At 42.1% G+C, this 24,250-nt stretch overlaps 2 protein-coding genes across 2 annotated transcripts in view; both read left to right on the plus strand.

The window, feature by feature from the left end:
* The window catches only part of zcchc7 (zinc finger, CCHC domain containing 7), a 49,229-nt gene extending 35,184 nt beyond the window's left edge, over positions 1-14,045 (plus strand). The window contains exons 8-10 of the mRNA XM_086211453.1: positions 9,510-9,605; positions 10,327-10,444; positions 11,422-14,045. Of these exons, the coding sequence (XP_086067579.1) occupies positions 9,510-9,605; positions 10,327-10,444; positions 11,422-11,951 (744 nt within the window). The 3' untranslated portion in view covers positions 11,952-14,045. The remainder of the gene's footprint in view (positions 1-9,509; positions 9,606-10,326; positions 10,445-11,421) is intronic.
* A 242-nt stretch (positions 14,046-14,287) lies between these two features.
* On the plus strand, positions 14,288-23,767 carry pgm2 (phosphoglucomutase 2). Its single transcript, XM_086211457.1, has 13 exons — positions 14,288-14,489; positions 16,404-16,571; positions 16,924-17,115; positions 18,094-18,177; positions 18,269-18,462; positions 18,578-18,767; positions 18,852-18,949; positions 19,221-19,401; positions 19,746-19,839; positions 20,572-20,701; positions 21,147-21,339; positions 21,912-22,045; positions 22,130-23,767. The coding sequence occupies exons 1-13, from the start codon at positions 14,421-14,423 to the stop codon at positions 22,230-22,232; spliced, it is 1,830 nt and encodes a 609-aa protein (XP_086067583.1). The 5' UTR covers positions 14,288-14,420; the 3' UTR covers positions 22,233-23,767.
* Positions 23,768-24,250: the final 483 nt, after the last annotated feature.

The following is a 24,250-nucleotide window of genomic DNA, read 5'->3' on the forward strand; positions in this document are numbered from 1 at the left end:
AAACCTAACCAGAATCTGATTCTAACCTCGACCCTAAAACGAGTTGTCTTGTCCTTCGAAACAGCCCTTTGAAGATGTGAGGACCAGCTAAAATGTCCTCACTTTCCAAAAATGTCCTCACTCTGTTGGTTAAATACTTATTCTAGTCCTCAATATGTAGCAAGTACAAGAACACACACACACACACACACAGGTTTTACTTCTGTCTTTTACTTACATTATGCTTGCAGGACAGGGTTGCTCCTCTTCCTGCAGACCCCACCTGCTTTCCTCTTTTAATCTTACTGTTTTCTGTATTTCAGTTTTTTACATGTATTCAAATTTTCTTTATATTCTACCAGTCGACCTCCTCTTCCATTTTACCTCCCAGCGTGTGTTTTTAAAAAGCTTTAAAGACCAGGTTTGATCTTCAGACTGGTCGAGGTGCCTAGCATAGCCTTTTTCTGTTGTGGAAGAACAACTATGATCACACCTGCACCCCCCCCCCCCCACACACACACACACACACACACACACACACACACACACACCCCAACACAAATCCCCATTTCACCGCTGCGTTGCATCATGCTCCATCTGTTTGGGATCGTTTTTGATTTCTGAATATCAATACAGAAAGGAGATTTTGGAGAGACGGCAACAAATTTTCATGGTAGACATCATAAGTTGAGCAGCTAATGATTTTTCTTTTCATTAATGATAAATTTGTCAAGTAAATGTGTTTGTGTGATCAATGGTTTTGCATAAGAAGCCGTCCAGACTGTTGAAAAATCCATCACAGAATCGTCGATGTCTTCGGATTTTTTTGCACAATTTAGCTCAAAGATTTTAAAAAGAGAAGCAGCAAATCTCACCTTATAAAAAAAGTTAGTGATTGATGTTCATGTCTTCAAACTCATTATTTTCAAGGAGAAATATTTGAGAGAAGGATGAACAGTGGGTGACTTAAGTCTTTACCAGCCTCATAGGAAGAGAGAGCTAGAAAGTGTAATATATTTGAGTCCAGTAGTGCAGGACAGGGAGAGAAAGAGAGGAAGAAATGGAAGACAAAAAAGGGCGAGTGGGAGGAAGGCGAACGGAGAGCGATCAGCAAAGGCCAGTTGAATGACCTGCTGTCTGTACAAAGGCTGCTTTAATACATGTAAAGATCAAATGTGTGCATGCATGCATGCAACACACACACACATACACACACACACACACACACAAACGTATCATGCTTGCTTCCTCCAGTTCTTATGGCCAGGACCCCACTTGTGCTTGGGTTAAGACCAGAGCGCCTCCCTGTGGCTGCTGCAGGAAGTGGAAACTCTGTTTTCCTACCAGCTCAGATACCTGAAGTGAACGTTTTCTTCCTTTTCACTATTGGCATTGATAAAATCAAACTACCCGTGTGCAATTTTTTTTTTTGTCCCTCCTTATTATTGGGAAGAGGCGTTACATTCAACACGATTAGCTGAAATGTCTGGATATGAGATGGACAGGGGGAGAGAGAGAGAGAGAGAGAGAGGGGAGGTGTGTTGCTGCTAAACATGCAGGAAGCAAGCTGAGCGCAGGAAACGAGTGTATTAAACAAGGGTGAAAGAGACGGTGAGGAGCAGCGAGAGGGAATCTGAGGGGTGCAGGTATATCAGTGTGAGCATTGATCAGCTTCTACTTAGTTACTCGTGGTGACACCTGTACATGTGTGTTTATTGATTGCTAACTCTGTCCATGGTGGTGTGTGTGTGTGTGTGTGTGTGTGTGTGTGTGTGTGTGTATCGAGCAGATTCTCTCCTCACAGTGGTATCAGAGTGAGTGTGTGCGTGTATATTGATTTCTTCCCTCAGGACTGGTTTGTGTGCGTGTGTGGAGGAACCCCTTCAAAAAAAAAAAAAAACTGTCGGTGACCTTTGTGTTCGACACCGAAATGAAGCTGTTTCAACTCGTCTCCCTAAACTCCCATTTGGCGTCTCTCTTTCTCACCCGACTGACTTTCTTCTCCCCTTTCATTTACAATGTTTTACCTTTTTTATAGCTTCTTGTCAAAGGGTCTTTGCTGCTGTGGCCTCTTGCATGTCTTTGTTAGCCCAAGGTGAAGACATTGTGTCCCTTAAATCCTCTTCTGTTCACAAAAAAGAACATTTCTTAATATTCTGGGGGGTTGTTCTCTTGTTAACACAGCCAGGCTATTTGAGGTCAGCTGTGTAAATTTAGCACATAATGTAAAATATTTACTTTGTGGAATTCAAAATGGGTCATTTTCTTTTTTTCTACACACACACACACACACACACACACACACACACATATTTGAAGTGTAAACAATATGAATCATCAAGTACAATGACCAGAATGAAACCTTCAGATCAGCACCTGATGATGTTTTGGTGCCTGTGTGGCATAGAATTGTTCAACAAAGCCGTCCCGCGGTGATCATTAACTCTTGGCCTCAGATGATGAGTGAGCTCGAAAACAGGTTTAAAAAGTGCATCACAGATTAATTACTTCCTTTTTCTTTTTGTTTAATCTCCTCTTAAGTGAATTGAGATTTCATTAGAAACTTGATGAATATAAATGTCAGGTTTGGATTTTGTTTTCTGTTTAGAAACGTGTACTTCCACAAATTCCATTATTCCATTATTAGTTGGTTGACTGTGGTGAATGGAGGTGAGTGTTTGTGGTACATTGTGTTCCTTGGTGTAATTGTTTCAAGCTGATTTACCAGAAATCTAGTTAAGTCATTATAAATGGCACAAATACAGAGTGTTCTTCGTCTGCAACAGAAGGGATTTTTTTTCCCCCCCTTTCCCAACAGTTTTTTTTTAGTTTGGTAAGTTGATCATCATGAGTTCATCCTCTCCTCAAATACACCTCGTCTCAGTGCTGCTGCTCAACTGCTGTGTGTGGAGCTAGAGCACCGTTCAGTGGCCAACTAGAGAACTGCACTGTTGATGAGTTTATGACTCTTATTCAACAAATTTGTGTATATGCTGTCACATTGGAAAGAGAAATGGAGCGTTCAAATCCGTCTGTTCTCCCTTCAGAGGAGAGTTGTGACATTCTTTGTGTACGGCGTTTGTAGCAATTGCGCATTTTGCACTGAAAAAACCCCGACCCTCATGCCGCAGGCTTGCTAACCGTTCTTCTTCTATTCTGCGTCACAATGCGACCATCACCCGTGCTTTTCCTCTGTAAAGCCGGCCGTATCTGTGGTGAATAATAGAATTAGAAAAAAGGACACAAAGGTGTTGCTTTTTGTCACTGCTCTGTGTGGCGTTATTGACAGTCACACAGCACGTACACCAACTACGGAAAAGAAAAAAAAAAGCCCAGCTGAAAAGAATGAGTAGGAAAGGATGATTCCTTTCCCTCTGCCCTTTCACGCTGGGAATCTTGTGCCGCTGTCAGCACCCACCGCCGCTATTGAGGAATGTCTGTGTAAAAGTGACTATATCATATATATTCAACTGGCCAAAGAGACACACTTTCAGAAATGAACAATTTTATTCTAAAATGTGCTGTTCTTGTTAAATTATATAAGGTGACCATTGTATTGAGGAACGGTCTTATAGGAGGAAAAGTCTTCTCTCCACTCAACTTGAAATTATGGGTTTAAGTTTTGACCTTTTTTTCCATCTCTATCTCTGCCCTTTCTTTCTTTCATTCCTACTACATGAATGGGCTCCATTCAAACAGCGCTCTGTAAAAAACCCTTTAAATCCATTCAGCCAGCAGTTTCTGCTGTCTCATCATTGTACCGTACCAGACTCCATCCTTCCACCTCTGCCGTGTCAAAAGGCTTTTGCTCTCTTTTCACCGCCAGACTGACACGCAGCTGGCACAGAGGGCAGCGGAAGGTAGGTTTTGAACGTGTCTCACAACTCAACAACAAGCATCGAGGGCAAATAGATTTAACGGAGGAGGAGTGTGTAAAGACTGTTAGCAGCTATACAGTAAAAGAGTTGGTTGGTTTTTATCCTGCTAGACCAGAGGCATTCTGTTAGTGGGTTGTCTGTACATCCCATCATAACAATAACTAATATTACAAACCATTAAATCACAATTAATATAAATATTCCACATTCTCTCCTCTAAACAGACTGTTATTTTGTCAAAGGGGAAGATGGAGGATGCTGCGTTTGTTTTCCCACACTGCTGTACAATCATGGGGAACTGTAGAAATGTTCTCGCACTCACTGATACACACAGGTATTGTGCTGCGTTGGCTGGCAATTGTGCGTCTCTGAAAGTGTGTGAATGATTGGCAGAGATGATGGAACCGGCCTTAAAATCCTGACCTGAACAAACAAATTGAAGTGCCCACATCTTGTGTCCATGCCTGCGTTCTCTCATAGAAGAGAATGCAACAGGAGACCTCCCTCTTTGAGTTCTGCACCCCCTGAGACATTCAACCTTCGGCTGTGCAGCCCCTCTACTTCCAGGAACGGTCAACTTTCATAAGATGGTACATTCTGCCATGTTTGGTCTCCTGTTAACAATAAATAAGGCTAATAAACACAGAGACCTGTTATATCATGACATTACATTGGTATTAATAGAGGTGTTCTGATACCTCCAATAAGGTCTAGGAGGCTGCTGTCATCCAGTGCACGATTCCATGCGGCAGTCAATCTCTTAATTTCTCATGTGATGTCTCATTTAGGGGCAGCATGGCTCAGAGGTAGAGTGGCAGTCTAGCGACCGAAGGGTCACTGGTTCGATCCTCACTTCCCCCAGTATCCTTGAGCAAGATACTGAGCCCCTAATTGCTCCTGATGGTCCTGCGAAGGACTGGTGACCCTTCCAGGGTGAACCCCACCACTCACCCAGTGTCAGCTGGGCTCCAGCCCCCCCCCCCCCCCCCGTGACCCTTAATGGAGAAACGGTACAGAAAATGGATGGATGGATGATTTCTAATAAGTTACAATATGGTGAAATAAATTAGTTGTCTGTCTTCGTCCCATGGAGGGATGCTGCTGCCTGTGCCAAGACTTGATGTTCAAATGCTGAAGTCCTTTAACATAATTTTTGTTACCAAGGATCAATTAAATACTTGAAGAAGCAAAGGGTCAATGGCTCATATCAAAAAACACATTGTGGTCATGTGACATCTGCATCTCATTATTACCACATTCAAGAAGCATTTTGTCGCTGAGAGAAAATCAGGATTCCTGCTGATTGTCGCCCGACTGATTGACTGACTGACGGGAGGAGATAGAAGGAGCCTCTGGGAATTAGACAGCGTGTGAGTGTGCACAGGGCACCAGGTTAGGGCTTTGCCCCCCCCCCCCATTTTTTGTTTAAACACATGAACATCGTCGCCTGAAGCAGTCTCCCAGATCTTTGACTCCTGTGTGTAGATGAATGAACTCAAATGATACAATTAATTTTCTTTCAGAAGCTGCTCACTTGAAAATCCCAACACGAATACAGAATAAACTCTCTTTTTCTCTGTGCAAGATGGTGTTCACCCTTTGTAGCCTTTTCCTCTCAGTAATTCACAACAGTCCAATTAACCCTCCGTGTTAACCTAATATGTACATACTGGAATGTTGCTCTCACACGCACCACAAGGGTCTGTTTGTTTTGGTAAGAACCCAGTAGTCTTGTGTTGTGTTGCGAGGCTGTTGTCTATGATAAAGCACGCAGAGTTGCTCCCCTGTGGCTCCAGTAACATATGCAAACCTCTCCCCATCGCTGCAATAACATATGCAAAACGCCTCCGCTGGCCCCCGGCCCCCTCACTCCCACCCCCTCTCCTCTCACACACCCACACACACACACACACACACAGTTATCAAACACAATCCGTGAAGCAAACAGGCTTGTGTGTGTGTGTGTGTGTGTGTGTGTGTGTTCCTTCAGATTGTAGTCTGCAACAGTCTAAGCTTTGTGTTGGCCGAAGGATTATCATGGCTTTGCCACCAGCAGCTAAGCAAGGAGCAGAGGAGAGCGCGGCTTAGAGAGACACAGTGTTTGTGTTGGGACAACTGTGGGAAAACACAGGTGTGTGTGTGTGAGAGGGAGCGAGAGAGACAGAGTGCTCATGTGTCTGCGTGTGCATGCATGAGAGGCCACGGATGGCTGGTTGTCTGTCCGCATGGCGTAGCCTTCAGGACCTTCCCAAACACACTCCAAGACACACACACACACACACATATCCTTGTACTTATATCTTTGGGGACTTTCATTGACGTAATACATTCCCTAGCCCCTCACTCTAACCTTGACCATCTCAACTGACTGCCTGACCCTAACCTTGACCCCAAACCTAACCAGAACCTGATTCTAACCTCGACCCTAAAACCAAGTCTTGACCTTCTGACAGCCCTTTGAAGATGTGAGGACCAGCTAAAATGTCCTCACTTTCCAAAAATGTCCTCACTCTGTTGGTTAAATATGTATTCTAGTCCAAACACACACACACACACACACACACACACACACACACACACACACACACACACAGAGGCTCTCTCTACCCTAAAACATCAGTTCTCTTTCTGACTGACAAAATATATTTGCACTGCTCCTGGAGCTCTTAATATCATATCAACAGGCGATGCAGCTGCACACTCTCTCTCTCTCTCTCTCTCTCTCTCTCTCTCTCACATGCTCACTCACTCTCTTTCCTTTTATTCAAAGCAACTTTATCAAATGACATATTATGGCTACTTAGGACAATAAGGAAAACTGTAAATTAAGAATAACTGCAGCCTTGACCTGTGCTCTGTCCTCCCAAATTTTGTGGAAGTCAGCTTTGTAATTTGTGAATGATCTTGCAAACAAACAACCCAATTTAACCTCCGTCGTAGTGATAGTGAGCTTCAGGAAGATTCAGGACCCTCAATTTGGTGTCCATACTCATATTGTCTCTACCTGCCTAATGCAAATGCATCTCTGATATAAAATTTTTATGTCATATTGAATATTGTTATTGTGTTTTTATTTCCATTCTCATTCAACACATTTGTGTGATATGTCAAAATAGAGTAGGGGACAAGCACATTTGATACAGCTTGTTAGGACTATTCCACTGCTTTTGGGCTAAACCATAAGCTTTTGGATGTTTGAAATAAAGTAATTTTTTGGGATCTTTTTTTTTTTTGCCAATGGAACATAAAGAAACAGGGTGTCAAGTTTGTTTCATTGAAACCTGCAAGAAAGGCACAAAATAGGGAGACAGAATGCTGTGCTGCTGAGCTGAAGGCAGCAGTCACAGTACTGCAGCATTTCAGACAGGCATCTGTGTAAAGGGCGCACTGTCACTGCTCCATGGAGGAGGACCAGCTCCACTTGAGGTGCAAAGGTTCATTCAAGTTTGCAAAAATGTCTTTCTCAGTAAATCCTGAATGGTGTGTGTGTGTGTGTGTGTGTGTGTGTGTGTGTGTATGTATGTGTGTATATATATATATATAAGTGTGTGCTCATATATGTGTGTATATGTATATATTTGTGTGTATGTATATATATATATATATGTATATATATATATATATATATATATATATATACAGTATATGTTTGTGTGTATATATGTATATATAAATACATATGAATGTACATGTATTGTGTATATATATTTATATACATGTATGTATACGTGTGTATATATATTTTGAGGGTTTGTATGTATGTGTATATATGTGTGTGTGTGTGTGTGTGTATATATATATATAAATATATACTAACACATATATGAGCTATTATAAGGGGTACCTTTTTTCTTTAAGTAACTTAATATAACTCCAACTTTTCCTTTTCTTTATAACTTAATCAAGCATCAATGTCTTTCTGCAAGAAAATAGGATTTTTGCTTTTGCCTGAATCCGCTATCAAGTTTCAGCCGTGTTCTAAATCCTTCAAAATACTCCTTTTACATGAACTACAAATAAACAGTGTATATTCTGCAACTACTGAACCTGCTCGTCTGCTCAGGTTTAACCAGAAACCGACTCCAGCCAGGTTTACTAAAGGTTTGTGTCGATGTAAACACACATGGAGCCTTTGGCCTCTATAGTAAGCAGAGGTGAATACCTGAATGTAGTTTCTGGCTTTGCTGATCTGAACTGAATTCCAGACACATGGTGAGTGGCGTCTGTTAAACTGTCAAATTGACTTTCCAAGCACAGTCAGACTCTCGAGTCTGGGAGCCCCTGAGAAGGAAAAAGAAACACCACCGTAGTGATCTGATCCCTCAGGCCTTAGCTATTTAGATTCCCCTGATAGGAGGTGCCAGATGAAAACACAGAGCGGGAATGAGAGCGGGATGAGGGTCCATCCAGTTAATTAATATTGTATGAGGCAGACCTCTCCTCGCATGCACACGCATACAAACACGGCAGACAGGAATCGCAGGTTGATGATGGAAGAATAGGAGAGAGATTTCATTTCTTCTTCTTCTTTTTCTTTCATTCATTCTATGTGCTGGATCCTAGTAGGTTGAGATAACACAAGCCCAAGGTCAGGGAGGGAGACGGAGGGAGGGAGGGAGGGAGGGAGGGAGGGAGGGAGGCCTACAGCCAATTTACATGAAAGATGAATGGGAAGAGGGGCAGGGAGGGTGGAGGTCTGTGGGGCTTGAGACGGGGACTCTGATCTCCTTAGGGTGTGTGTGTGTGTGTGTGTGTGTGTGCGCGCGCGTGCGTGCGTGCGTGCGTGTGTGTGTGTGTGTGTGTGTGCGCGTGCGTGCGTGCGTGTGTGCGTGTGTGTGTGTGTGTGTGTGTGTGTGTGTGCGCGCGCAAGCGCTTGCAAGAGGTCTGTGATCTCCTGGCCTTTGTGATGGAGATGGGCCCGGCCGGTCTGACCCGATAATGACGCGACGCTCTAATAGCATTCATCCTTTCTGCCGCAAAACTACTCAAGCAGAAAAGAGAGAGAGGGAGAGAGAGAGAGGGGAAAAAAACAAGTGTGAGTGGTAGATGTGTGTGAGGAGGAGAAGAAAAGGAGGCTAGCTAAGCTATGTTTAAGAAATGACGTGGGGCACAAATCATTTGTAATCTTGGAATCAGAGGGGGAGAAGAGTTGGGGGGGCACCTTTAGATGAATGTGAAGGTGTGTGCAGTTTTGTGTGTGTGTGTGTCAGTCAATTGCATTAGGTGTGTGTGTATGTGTAACATTAGCAGTAAATGCACTGCGCCTGTGTCTCCTCTCACACTCTTTATCAGTGTATATTTGCTGTGGGCGCTGGAGCATGGAAGGCTTTCAGAACACAGGCCCATAGGGGACAGGACCCTGTCCCCCCCCCCCCCCCCCTCCCAACACACACACACACACAGTTACTTATCATACAGGGTCATTACAGGCCTCTAACTAAAGCCCTGCTAATCACTGGTTTATATCGGCAGCCATATTCAGCACACAATACGCAGCAGCTGGTATCAATAGAGAGCAAGGGAATGATGGGAGACAAGTGAAAGATTAAACTACCCAGCAGGCTTATACCAACACAAAGACAGAGATTTAGAATTTTGAACACCTTGGTTGTCTTGTAACAATCTCTTTTAATTGTGTGTCTGCATGCTTAGACGAAGACAGGTCCTCCTGTGAAGCAGCAGGGGGAGGATAACGGTCGGACCCCCGCCTACTGCTACAACTGCTCCAGGAAAGGACACTTCGGACATGTAAGCAGCTCCCAGCTTTCTATCCCAGTAAACATCCAGGAAATCACTGCTGCCTCTTAGCGTGAAGGTCCTGGGTTCAAATTGCAGGCGTCCCAAGCTCCTTCAGTGGAGTTTACATGTTGTTCTTGTGTCTCTTGTCTCCTGCTGTCCTGGTAAAAAAGACTGAACTTGGTCTCCGGCTTCTGCACTGCTCTGTTGAGGAAGAGTCCAGTGTAAAGGATACTTACTTTTTTGAATTTACAATTTGACAGTTGCTTTCTAATTTGTTCAAAATGTGAACATCATATAAACTTATTTTTACACATATAGTATCAGTAAATGTCAGCTTTCAACCAAAGCAACATAAAACAAATTATCATGCATCTTTACATTTTTGAGGAATTCTGTATAAGAGCAGTAGACTTACATTTAGATGGCTTCTCTCTGGCCTCATGACTGCAAATATAAAATTTAGAATCTTTCGTTCTGTGGGATGTAGCTATAGTACAGGACTAGTTACTGTTCTCCTTCATGTTTTAGAAGTTATACCTACTTCTGCATGAGATCCAGCCTCCTAATGTTTTGATTCAGGTCCCCAAATTTGTTAAGTGATGGCAGAGTGTGAAAGGGATGCTCAGCAAAAACCTTCCCTCCGTGTATCTGTGTTACCATCTTATCTTTTTATGATCATTTAAATCTTTGTGTGTGTGTGTGTGCGCGCGCGCACGTTTGCCTTCCTCAGACGTGCACCAGTCAGAGGATGTTCAAAGGGACATACGCCACCACGCCCTTCATCACCCACTACGACACCATGAAAGACATCAAGTGCAGACAACACAGGATCAAGTTGAGGGTGAAAGGTAGGTCCCATAAATGTTGATCGCATATATTTGTCATGACTCCTCTCTGTGGCGTTACAGGCGCAGATGAGGGTTATACAGTAAATTCAAGTCAAGATCATCAGTTGTCATTTCCGTAGAGCTGAACAGTGAATCAAATACGGCACAATATGCGTCACATAACGTGTTTTGGAGCTGGAAAGATAATCAAGTCTGCAAATAGTATTCCAAGAGAACATTTATATTTGCATCATCATCAATAAATATTTTTTTCGGTTGAAATGTGGCTAATGACACAAAAATGATGAGTCTGTCTAACATCATAAGTCATGGTGCAATTAGATATTTTCCAGATCATTAAGCCCCTATCAAAAAATGGTAGATGCCGTTTGGGCTGGACAGTTCAATGACATGCGACTGACAACAAACATGTAGATCCTCTCACTGACTCTTACTCATTAGCCTTAATTTGCTTAATGATTTCCCACTAATAGGTCACTATGTCCACACTACAGAGCTTGTCAGCAAAGGACGACAGCGTAAAAGAAAAGTGTGTAAAATGATCGTTGATGGGATTGTAATTGAGGTACATTTGAAATAACGGAATATTTATGCAAAATGATGTCACTCAGGCCCAGCATGGACTCATTTGTTCTTCAAAATTAAAAAAAAAAAATTTGTATTGATAAGTCAGATCATAAAATATGAAGTACTGTCATAAAAATTCGTTTAAAGTAGCAAAAGTTAAAGTGCTCATTGCACAAATTGGCCTGATTGAAGGTCTTTTAGCCATTAATTGTTTATTGATTCATATGCATGTGAGCAGAATATTAATGTTGTCATCGTTGATCTATTTTCCTCATAATAATGCATATAAACTAAACTCATATTGAAATATCCCACCTGCTCTGTCTGCTGATGGAACTGATGTTAGTAAGCTAGGTGTACTGTCAAAGTTGTTAGTGACTGATTAATAAATGAGTCTCTCCTCTCTGCAGAACTGATGAAGAACGGCCTCATGCCTGAAGGCTCTACGGCCCCTCTCACTCAGGGACCACCGAAGAAGAAGCAAAAGACCAGCCATCCCAAAAACAACCACCACTTGAACCCCACACCCCATCAAACATCTAAAAACCACAAACCCAGCCACATCTTCTTTAGAAATGACAATGACTTCCGGGCTTCCACGCCCAAAACAAATAAATACCACCAGCCAGGAACTGCCAGCACTGAGAAACAGTGGAAACCCAAGAGACCAGTGCCGACCTCCAGAGAGCACCTCCCTCCACCTAAACTCCTCCTGGATGAAGCAGATGACTTTCCCAGAGGGGGAGGAGAGAACACCGAGAAGCGCCAGAGGAGGAGGAGGAGGCCGAAGAAATGGAAGCAAGTTCCTCCAGAAGAGTCCAAGAAAGCAGAGAAGAGGAAGAGGAGAAATCACAGGAAGGCTGACAAGAAACTGTCCGCTCAAATTTACCCAACCGATGAGAATCTGTTTATCATAAAGCAAAGGAAACGCAGCAGATAGCAGAAGCTTGTGTGAGTCTCCTCGTGTGTTCAAGACCAGGATGGGTCAGGCAGATGGGTCATCTCAGAGGGGTGTACCCCAAAGCCAGATCAAGAGAGTTATCCCTCCTACTACGTGGCTAGATCACCATGGTAACTTACACTGCTAACCATACCTGCTCCGGAGCAGTTTGTTTCTGTTCTCTGCAGTTTGACTTGGCCCACTATGTCCGTTGGAGTTGAGGTTCTCTTCGATGGGAGAGATTAGAGAAGGACTCGATCCGCTGGCTTCTTCTGTTGCAACTCACAAAGATTCCCAGCCAAGGGAATGCTTTCCATATGCAGACACGCCACCAGACCAAGTTGTACTGTTTCAACAGCATCTGTTTGCATCGTCAACTAATATTCACATTTCTCAGATCTCACTAACTGAACGTAGGTTCCCTCCGATCGTCCTTCTCTTTTTCTGTTTGCTTATGCTAATAATAAAGCTTTTAAATTTGAAACCGAATCTCATCAAAAACCATAAAAAGATGAAGGCAGTGTGTTTTTAATGCCCAAGTCCCTTCAACACTTCAAACACACGGTTAGAAGATTAATAAATAAAAGTTACAATTGTAAATCAAGTTTGGTTTTGATAGGCAGAACTAAATGCAATGATTGACTATCATGTTCAGATATGCTCCATGAAATTTTACCAGAAATAAAAAAGAAGAGTTGTTAAAATCAATATTAGCCCAACTTCTAAGTTTACGCCATCAGCAATGTTCCACCATCATTACTGAACGGTGTTTTGTTTTGTTGGTGTTTTTGCTTAAAAGTCTTTCTTGATATTCATTACTCTTCATTATGATATAGATGGCAACTGATGGATCTACTTTCTGTGGATGAAGCCTTAATTGTCACCCTTTTTGATGTCATTCACCACCGTTGTGATATTCTTTACCTTTGATGAGTCAGCGCACGCAAATATAGCCCGACTGATGGACCCCCTCCTTTCCACTGGCCTCAGTGCTGCAGAGAGGTCACCATGTTGTCTTCTGTGGTCACTGTGACAGTAACAGTGGCATCAACGCACAACGTGTTTAGACGCTATGACAAAGCTTGAAAAGATCTTTTCCTTGCATCAGTGTGTGACATTTACACTTAATTTCTGTGAGTAGCAGCTGGTAAACTAACAGTCGTCCTGTCGTCACGCACCTGTTCGCATCAGTCACACTGCAACGTTTCAATTAAAAACAGAGAATCTTCTGGTTCTTCTACTCTGAACATACTTCAATGTTTTATGCTGCTGTTGATGTTGGAACTAAAGAAGTGAATTTTCTCAAATACTTGTTTTTTTTCCCTCTTATTTAGAACTTATTTATGAATCTTGATGCAAATCAGACTATCCCTATGAGACCCAGAGAGAACGCGCATCATTGACAGAATCAAGTGTCCTCTCTTTAAATTCTCATGTTTTTGTCAGAAACAAAACTTTAATAACATGACCTGTGGGAGTATGAGGAGGTACCATATGTTAGTACAGTATGATGAACTGTTACTCAAAGTCTCCCTCACAAAAACTAAACTTTGATGTTTTCATTTTTTACTTGGTTTGATTCTGTGATTCTAGATAACAAAAACATTTACTGACTTACTGGATAAAAGCTTTCCATGTGAATTCACAACTGCATTCTCTGTAGAATCGGAACCATTAAAAACAATCTGTTTCTGGTCAGGAAATGTCCTTTTTTTCCCCCTCCACTATGCGGCCACTGTATAGTTGAATGTTGCAGAGCTAAATAGTCATAGAATAAAACAATTTCACAAGTCATTCACCACTGTCACAATCAGAGGGAGAGAAGATGATTTGGCTTACGTCACTACTGAGCTTTTAAATGGAGACTATTTCTGTATTTTTTTGGTAAAAACGGGAGAAATTTAAAAATGGGAGATCGCTGCCCTCAGGAGAAGGAACTCGTGAGACTGATATATTACTCTTCATGTTTGTTCATCTGTGGACACAAACATACCACACAAGACTTTTTTTTTTTTTTTAGATTAAAATGGCTCTTATAAATATCAGTATGTGCTGGAATAAACGGTCACAATGTGGAAAGTTGTTTCAGACTGTAAAAATAGCTGAAAGAAAACTACTGCTATAAATATTTATCACCAAATTCGTCTGTATCCTGTGTTGTACTTCATAAATTAACCATATAGTAAACCACGGAAACACTAACGTACATGCTATTTACTCTCGTAATAGTTGGGAAAGTATATACCAAGTCCTTATTGGTGGTTATTCCCGCATTTCCGGGAACCCTTGAGGGCAACAGATGAGAAACTCGTGACGCGTTACGTCGCTCCGCCTCTCGTCGTAAACGGCAGTGTCCAAGCATCTGCTCTCGTAAAATTGTCTTGGGGAAGAGCTCAGGGGAGACGCTTTCCCCTCGCACGACCGCAGCTAGTGAGCTGGACAGCCTCTGGACTCGGGTAAAGAAGAGAAATGGAGAACGGTTGCACCGGGGACGCGAAGCTGGACCAGGCTGTCGGCCAGTGGCTTCGATATGACAAGGTGAGATGACAGCTAGCAGGCTAACGCTAGCCTCCTGTGCTGCCGCTGGGCTGTCAATCATAACATTACCTGACATTACAGACGTTACCGTCCATCTTTGAGCTGCGGGTAATACTAATAAATGACTACGTGTGTATGTGTACACAGGACTACATATGACATGAGGGTGGAGCTCGTCGGTAAATATAACTGATATTTGTCAAAAACGCACTTTTTCAGCTCCAGTTCAATTCAGATACACATCTGCTTGATACTGATCCTGTTTCCTTGAGTATCATCATGTCATCATGATTATGGTTCTATTATATAGCTCTAGTACACCACACAGCTGTTCTTATTAGAGGAAGAAAGAGGAAGAAAATATTTAATGAAATTGATAATTGTATATGTATTGGTGTCTGCGACTTTCATGATTCAAGTCCAGGTTCCTGATCAAGCAGTGCAACCTGGAACACTGTGTGGATCTGCACCATCATTCCGATATCTGTGGAAAATTTCTGCGCCCCGTCCTGATGTTCCTGTTCCGGAATCCAAACGCTAATTTTTTAGCTGTGAGGCAAATTCCACAGGATTGGATTATGCATTTTCCACTTTAAAAGCAACCAAAATACCTGTTGAAATTTGTGCTTTTACTGGATTTTGCAGACTCGCAACCGAGGTGACTCGCCGTATCAAACGACTATACATTTTAATAAACTTCAAGCTGTCCCTGTCTTGATTAATGTAAATCAACTGTCCAGAGCGCAGCAGGTCAGCTCAAAGGATACATTTGTCTTCAAATTAGAAAAAAAAAAAATGTCATGGAGGTTTAGATAGGACATGTAGAGTCACTTTCAACGACAGTCACCTTTATTTAATGATGAATTTTCTCATTGAGTGGCAGAATCTCCTCTTCCTGTCATGGCTAAGACTTCAGCATTAAACATTTTCACATAAATGACAAATTATATAAAAACACAGAAAACGATATCTCTAAATAATTTATCCTGAAAAAAAAAAATCTCACATTTGAAATCCTCGGTAATTCTTGTAAAAACGATGACTTTTTCTCACTGTAACTAGTGCTGCACTGACTGTGTTGCACAAGTTTATTTTTGTCTCTGCTATCAAAATGATCGTGGGGCTTCCTCCATGCAATCCAGACCCGATACTGATTATCACTGATGTCACTGATGGTCTGTCACACACACACACACACACACACGCAAAGTAATGAGATTAACATGCATCCGCCCGTCTGACTAACACAAGCAGAGTCATTCATGGACTAAAAGAGACATGAGCTCCCACTAATTGGGTCACATTGGCAAACGAACCCACATTCATTAGTCTACAGATAATTGTGTTTGGGTACTTTAGTCTCTGACCTGAACATGAGGTGTCATACGGATCCACTTAGAGTATTTATGGGTGCTGTTTCTAATGAAAACGAGACATCTCCTCTGTCTGCTGATAAGAGAGTTGATGAGGATGCATTAATTCTATCTAATTTCATAGACTGTTGGTTTCCTGTTCAAGTCATTCAGGAAAACATTAAAACAAAAAACACCATGCTGTGTTATTCAATTTGAGCAGTTAAATATGGAATTATACTCTGACTATCTGAATAGGTGCTTTTCATTTTGTATATGTTGTTTCATTTCGTCTGTGAAATGTTGTGAATTTTTAAAAAAAACAAACGCTCATCGTCATTTTCACAGAGCCAAGTGACGTGTTCACATTTCTTCTTTTTTCCATCCAACAGGTCCAAAGTGAAATAATTTAAATTTTCTTTCATGAATGCCAAAAAAGTAGGACACTTGTATGTCGTTTAAGTTTGGAACAAGCAAATCTTTAACATTTTTGCTTGGAAAAACACTGAAACGAGCGATCGATTCCCAAAGTAGTAGGTGATTATGTGTGTTGGTGTTTCAGAACCCAAAAACGGTGTCTATGGTGCAGAAGCTCCTGGAAGAGAGAGCAGTGGAGGCTCTGAGGAAGTGCTTCTCCTCCAGGATGGAGTTTGGAACTGCAGGTCTGAGGGCAGCTATGGGCCCCGGAACATCCTGTATGAACGACCTCACAATCATCCAGACCACACAGGTTAGTTAATAGACAAACTGCTGCCACACACACACACACACACACACACACGCGCGCACACACACACACACACACTGGATTTTCCAGATGTACATTACTCAGCTTCTCACCATCGTTATAGGATGACAGTGCAGACTCTTTTCTTTCTGACATCTGCTGCCATGAAAGTTTATGAAAAGATAAAGTTTCCCAGTGAGAATTCTGTATTTCCCTCTTTATGGATGAATAAATTGAGCCGTTAACATGTCTTACAAAAGCTTTCTAACCACATCCTCCTCTCAGAACGAAGTTGTTTCTTAGTTTATTTCCCTAAATTTCCTCATCAAACTGCCTGTGGTTCACACCCTGACAGGGATTCTGCCACTACCTGGAGGAGAGTTTTGGGAACCTGAAGGAGCGAGGGGTGGTGATTGGCTACGACGCTCGGGCCCACCCTCCCAGCGGAGGCAGCAGCAAGCACTTTGCCAGACTTGCTGCGGCTGTGTTCATCAGCCGCGGAGTGCCCGTCCACCTCTTCTCTGACATCACTCCGACTCCCTTTGTGGTAATAACTTCAGCTTCTGCTTCATCCTTGTCTGTTTCTGCTTTTTTTTTTTTTAAAGCAATATGTAAAAAAAAAAAAAAGGGAAAAAAAAGACATTGTTTCAGCTACTGGATTAATTTCACTCCTGTGTGTGTGTGTGTGGGGGGGGAGGGGGGGGTCTGGTGGAGTAGATGACAGTCAGACAGAAGCTGCTGGGCAAATTCCATCCAGTAAACACACTTGACACATGAACGACATGTTACATAATACATGTATGATTCACTTACTCGCACAAAAGCCACTTCAGTTTCACACTGTGTGAACTAGTTGTAACATTTTCATGGCTTTGCTTTGCTTTGCTGGTGTACAAAAACATGAGACACTCTATTCTGAGGTCTGACTCATTAAATCAGTAGAAGTTTTTGATCACTCTCTCATTTTGTTTATTTAAAGGTGCAGTGTGTGGGACTTACAATGAATTTTTGAGTGAACTGAAACAGCTGACTGACATGTTGTGATGACCATAAACCAGCACATTCATGTCGCATTCAGGTGCACCTCATAAACCCTGAACTCAAAGTCTTTTGTAGTGAAAAGCCCTAACGGAACATTCAGTTTGACCTTCTGCTTTTGAATTCAAAGCAAAGTAAAATATAAATTCCAATCTGATACTGGACACATTGTCATTGTTGTTTTAGCTGGTAAAAACATGTACAAAAATCAGAGGGTAACATTTTTTTAATTGACCGGTTATTTTGCTGTTGAGTTCAATGTTGATTTCGGACCCTGTGAGACGTGACAGCACTGGATCGCTGCTAGATTATCACTTGGTACTACACACTCGTCCCTTCGGGGCTCCTTGTGGTCAAGAGAGGCTCATCATTTTGTGTGTTAACTCTCAATGTTTATTGTCAGTCTGGTTGTCTGTGTGACTTAAAAAAAATCAATTCTCTCTCTCTCTCTCTCTCTCTCCCCCCCCCCCCCCCCTCGCCCCCACAGCCTTTCACAGTTTCCCATCTGGGTCTGTGTGCTGGTATCATGGTTACTGCCTCTCACAACCCCAAACAGGACAATGGTTACAAGGTAACACTTTTAATACTTCAATTTGCGCTTTCAAAAAGGCTTTTAACAAAAATGAAGTCACTTCTGATTCAGTCTGCTGCCTCTGTCTCAGGTGTACTGGGAGAACGGTGCCCAGATCGTCTCCCCTCATGACAAAGGCATCTCCAAGGCCATAGAGAAGAATCTGGAGCCTTGGCCTGAGTCCTGGAACACAGAGGAGGCCCTGGAGAACCCCCTTCTCAAAAACCCCTACGAGGACATCCACTCAGAATACTTCAAAGCCATCCAGAAACACTGTCATCACAGGTGCTGCATCACTGACCCACCTGTGGAGTACAGCAGCCATTACATTGCCAAATCTGATCTTATGTGTTGCATCTAGTATCTGTAAGGAGGGCGTCTGTAATGTTTGTCTCCACAGGGAAATCAACAAGAGCTCAGAGGTGAAAATTGTGCACACTTCCGTACACGGCGTTGGCCACACATTTGTCCAATCAGCTTTCAAGGCGTTTGACCTTCACCCTCCATACGCAGTTGAGGAGCAAAAAGACCCAGACCCTGAATTCCCCACCGTTAAATACCCAAACCCTGAGGAGGGGGAGGGAGTCCTGGTATGTCCCGAACACACACAAACACATTTAATGTTCATGCCAACACACACAGCCTGTTCACATAGGTGTGTGGGTGTTTTGCAGACGCTGTCGTTCGCCCTGGCAGAGAAGGAGGGGGCCACTGTGGTTTTGGCGAATGACCCAGATGCTGATCGACTGGCTGTTGCTGAGAGGCAGGAGAGGTGTGTCCTCTGTCAGATAAATATATTAAAGCGGTGTTATAATGCTCATTCTGTTTCTTTCTCTGTAAGCCTCAAGAATTTTTTTACAGAGATGTTTTTAAAAGTTTTCCTGGGAAATGTAGGAAATGAGGCAGATTCGTGGCAAATATTGTCACTCACTAAAGTAAACTGCAACATGTCAGAACCATAGTGGTGATTTTCATACTCGTTAAACAGGATTTTGGTTTTATTTCCTTGTGACTGACACAAACATCTTGTGTCTGTCCGTCAGCGGCCAGTGGCGTGTGTTCAGCGGTAATGAGCTGGGAGCGTTGCTAGGCTGGTGGATGTTCCGCTGCTGGAAACAGCAGAACTCAGATGCCACTGCTGTGAAAAGTCTCTACATGCTATCGAGCACCGTCTCATCCAAGATTCTGCGCGCCATCGCTCTCAAGGAAGGTTTCCACTTTGAGGTAACAGTCACGCTCATTTTTGTTACAAAAATGAATGAGTTCAGTACACACTAGAGACGAAGATGGCTGCAACTGATCCAGAATGCTTTGTTGCATGTTGTAACATCTCAAGAAAACATCTATCAACTCAACTGCACATTTCCTGCAGAAATAAGGCGATAAAGAAGCATTTTATAGTACAGTATAATTAATTAATTGTTCTTAGCAGCATAAATTGATTGATAAATTGATCATAAAGTTACATGTCATACTTACTTGGGATGTGGAATGATGTGTCTGGTGCTGATCAAGTACAATACACTCTTGTGTATAGAACTCACTTCAACCTTTTCATCCAAACACAGGAAACACTGACTGGGTTCAAGTGGATGGGAAACAGAGCCAGAGACCTTTTGGATCAGGACAAGACTGTTCTGTTTGCCTTTGAGGAGGCCATAGGTATTCACGCACACCCACATACACACACACACACACACAAATTGATGTCATCTTGAGTCATCATCTGCAAGCTGTCCTGATGAATTCTTTGTGGCATTACCTTAATTCCCTGCCTGAAAGTATTAATGTGATGTAAATGTAACTGGGGTCAGGTGAAGGTTGGGGACCACTTAATATTCCACTGTTGGCCAAACACTTCTGCACGCTCAAAAGACCCAAACTGCCCTGCAGGCCTGGAAGAATCCTCAATGAGAGCAGGCACACTGAGGAGATTCATGTGACCTCCCAGAACCGCCCACCTGTGTCACCGCCGTGGCGATTTTATGTAGCAGATAATCGATCAAGATCGAGATCAAACTTACAAGAGCATAAAACAAAAGATGAATTGCATGGAGTTTCTAACAATTCTGTTTCCATTTATTAAATAATTACCAAGTCTGCTGATTAATCTGTCAGCAAACATCTAATGTGTGTGTTGTCAGTTTAATGCAACAAAATACTGTAAAATAGATGAACCCAAAACTTCTAGGCAGCAGCTGACAGAGTTCAATATTTTCTGAACCGTTTCCTTCGGTCAACGCTGATGCAGGGTCGAAGGTCATTTGGGGTCGTTATAACTCATGCAGCATCGCATAGTTTAGATTTTTCCCATGTAACATGATTATGATGCAACAAGTGGAATCACGTGTGTGTGTGTGTGTGTGTGTGTGTGTGTGTGTGTGTGTGTTACAGGGTATATGTGTAGTCCCTGTGTACTGGACAAGGATGGTGTGAGTGCTGCAGCCATCGCAGGAGAGATGGTTTCTTATCTGGGAACCAAAAACATCAGCCTTTCTCAGCAACTCACCTCCATCTATGAGGAGTAAGCTACACAGACACACATACACACATGTGGAGTCAATTTTTATTGTTGTCATTATTATGTAGTTGCTAATTGTTTACTTGATCTGAAAATAAAGTCTACATTGCTAATTATAACATTGAACACTGTTCTTCATTAAATCTGACTGTGTTTTGTTGAATATCTCTCTCTCCAGATGACCTAGAGCTTATTTTATTATTTATTTTTCTTTGTATGTGTCTTATACATGGACTTAATAAGCCATCAACTTGCCGGGGACTTCAAATGCATATTATATTTTATGTCTCATAAATGAAACATGAAATATTAAGGAGAAAATCCACAACATGTTCAAACATTAAGGCGGGCCAACCAGGAAGTGCTGCCAATCCGATGGTGTGTTATCTTGCAGTAGCTGTGAGCTGTAATTGTGTTACGGACTCTAAAGCAGTCTGTGGTCTCTCAGGTACGGCTACCACATCAGTAAGAACTCCTACTTCATCTGCCATGACCAGAATGTGATCCGCAGCCTGTTTGAGCGTCTACGCAACCACAGCGGTCAGGAGGGCTCCTACCCAACCAAATGTGGTCGCTTCGCCATTTCTGCTGTTCGAGACTTAACCACCGGTTATGACAGCACCCAACCAGATCACAAGGCTGTACGTGCACACCCAGATACCCGCTTCCACACCCTGACGCTCACATCCACTCAGAATGCTGCTAACACCCAATATTCACACCGAAGGGTCTGGACAGACTCAACAGTAACCTTTCAAAGTATCCATCCATCCATCCATTTTCTATACCGCTTATCCGTTTAGGGTTAGAGCCTTTTCCAGCTGTCATTGGGTGAGAGGAGGGGTTCACCCAGGATGGGGTCGCCAGTCCGTCGCAGGGCCTTTCAAAGCAATAATTATTAAATTGGCTATTTCCAGTCATTTTGGCAGGAATTATAATGATACGCAAATACTCACGTATCATAGGACATAAGTACACTGTTTGTAAAATATTGGATGTTGTCGTAACAACTTTATATAGACCAGTTTTATAAGTGAACTTTAGTGAAAGCTCATCTGGACTGAGACTAAAAGGAGAAATCCAGCTCAACTTTAGTCCCTATTTTGCATATAAAAGTTTATTATCATTTTTTTTCTTCTTTCACAAATTCCTCTTAGTTTTTGTCTTTTTTTCCTTTCCACCCATTCATGACGTTCCCTCATCTTCTCCCCAGGTTCTTCCCACCTCCAGGTCCAGTCAGATGATCACCTTCACCTTCTCTAACGGGGGGGTGGCCACCATGAGGACCAGTGGAACCGAACCAAAGATCAAATACTACACTGAGCTCTGTGCTGCTCCTGGTAACAGGTACATCACTAGGGTCCAGTCAGATTTAACACTAAAACAAACTCCTGGTTGTTTTCACGTGTCTTACTGTGTTTCCCCTCTCAGTGATGTCACACACCTGAAGAAGGAACTGGACGACCTGGTTGACGCCATCATCAAAAACTTCTTTGAGCCACAGAAAAATAAGCTGCAGCCGAAGCCGGAGTAGAACTGATGTTTATCTTCAGAGATTAACTCATGACCAAACTCATGACCAAAACCAGTTGTAACTATTTCACTTCACATCATGTCTTAATAAGATCAGACAGGATTCATCCGGATCCACAACTACTCACCGTACTACTTTAGGCTGTTGTGTTTGTTGGACCTGCACTCTGATCTGATCTGGACTCCACGATCAAACCTGACTCCCTCTATCATCCTGTGTAAGTCAGCTGCAGGTGCACACCCAGCCACCACTGAGCATTACTCCTTTTACTTCAATGCTGGAGATCCTAACACTACATCTGAACTCTTCATCATGCACATTCCTGCTTCCTGAGCAGTGGTGGACACTAACACACTGCATGTACTTGAGTACTTTACTTAAGTTCTTCTTTTTTTTATTTTGAAAATCTGTAATTCACTTGATACTGTATAGGGTTAAATGTTGCAGTGCTGCAGTGATATCCTGCCTCCGCATCATATTCTACAAATTTAAGAATTCATGCGAAACTCCTCAAAACCATTATCATTTTAATGTGTTTTTTATGAAAATCAGAGTAATGATTTAAGAATTCAAATTCCCTTTAATATCCCCAATCATATGGCAGTATCATTCCAAATAATTGCAATTACATATTGTATTTATTAAGTATTCAATACATCTACTAAGTTTACAGGTCATTTACAAAATCCAAGTAATTGTTCCTCAGTTTTACTCAAGTATAACTAAAATCTATCAACAGCTTTTTGAGTTATCCTGCTAATAGACAGACAAACCACCCCCAGCAATGACCTAAATAATAATTTGACTGAGCAACTTTCACATGTAGTTGGGTAATATTTGACCAGAAGTATCTATACTCTGACTGGAGTACTGGGGTCGTGTACTTTGTTCACCACTGCTCCTGAGATAGAAACACACTATGCTGTATCTTCATTTGTATCAACCAGTCATTCATTCCCTGCTGGAATAAAGCAGCAGCTCCAGGGCTGCTTCTAAAAACACTGGCTGAAACTGAAATTGTGACTGCTGACTAATGGCTGCCGTGGACTGTTGTTGACCTCTGTGCAATATCTGAGAGAAGAGTGGTCTTGAAAGTGACAGCAGGAAGTGTAGTTTTAACATCAGATTATGATTAGAACTTGACGTGACAAATCCTGATTTACTGTTTTGTAAATCAGATAAGCTAAAAGCTCACAGCACCACCAAGTGGAGAAAATGTAAATGCTCCAAATGTACCTTTCTATTGAAATTCATATTTGCTAAAATGCTAAGGGACCCTGGTCAGCACTGTGCTCAGTTTAAAACTACCTTTACCCCCCAGAATTTGAGCAATCTTCTTTGACTCTCCCAGAAATGGATCCCAGCCACTTGCCTTTTCCAATGTGCCTCTTTCTCTCTCTCTCTCTCTCTCTCTCTCTATCGCTCTCTCTCTCTCTCTCTCTCAACACACCTCTTCTCTTCAACCAGTTCAACTGCTGTTAAAATGTTTTGTTTGTTTTTAAATGCAAATCCTTTATTTCAGTGATGTAAAGGGATCACACAATCATGGAAGAACCTGAAAAAATCCGTGATGCTTCAAATGTAACAATTTCAAGGCATGAAATAGTTGTGGAAAAATAACAATAAAGCAAGAAAATGTTGGAAAAGTCATGTAAACTTGCCTCACAAACACTTAAACATTAACCTGTGGGTGGTTCAGTTAGGATCGACTGTGGAAGAACCAGTTTGGTTAAGACTGATTCTGATGTTCATGTTTATGTTGAATCAAATGATATTGCTCATCAGTACTTTTGGTTAAATAATCTAATGTAAATTTTGAAATTAATTATTGGGCTTTTTCAGATGTTTCAGAGAATGTATGGTCATGAAAAATTTCCCTGGAAGTTATTGAATGAGTGCGCAAACCTTGGCACACATTTCAGTGCGCAGTAGAGGTACAATTTATCCGCAGTAGAGGTACAATTTATCCGTTCCTACTTCTTTGTGAGAAATGTGTCAACACTTGAATTTTTACTGAA

This window comes from Aulostomus chinensis, chromosome 8 (assembly GCF_037954235.1).
Source record: "Aulostomus chinensis isolate RoL2024-O1b breed Wild chromosome 8, RoL_Achi_v1.0, whole genome shotgun sequence".
Lineage (NCBI taxonomy): Eukaryota > Metazoa > Chordata > Actinopteri > Syngnathiformes > Aulostomidae > Aulostomus > Aulostomus chinensis.

What these genes read in the sequence shown, in the direction of transcription:
- pgm2 (XM_086211457.1), top strand. Translation starts at nt 14,421, where the DNA reads ATGGAGAACGGTTGCACCGGGGACGCGAAGCTGGACCAGGCTGTCGGC. An exon ending in AGGAAGGTTTCCACTTTGAG is followed by an intron (nt 19,402 to 19,745) that starts GTAACAGTCACG and finishes ATCCAAACACAG; the next exon opens with GAAACACTGACTGGGTTCAA. An exon ending in TGTGCTGCTCCTGGTAACAG is followed by an intron (nt 22,046 to 22,129) that starts GTACATCACTAG and finishes TTCCCCTCTCAG; the next exon opens with TGATGTCACACACCTGAAGA.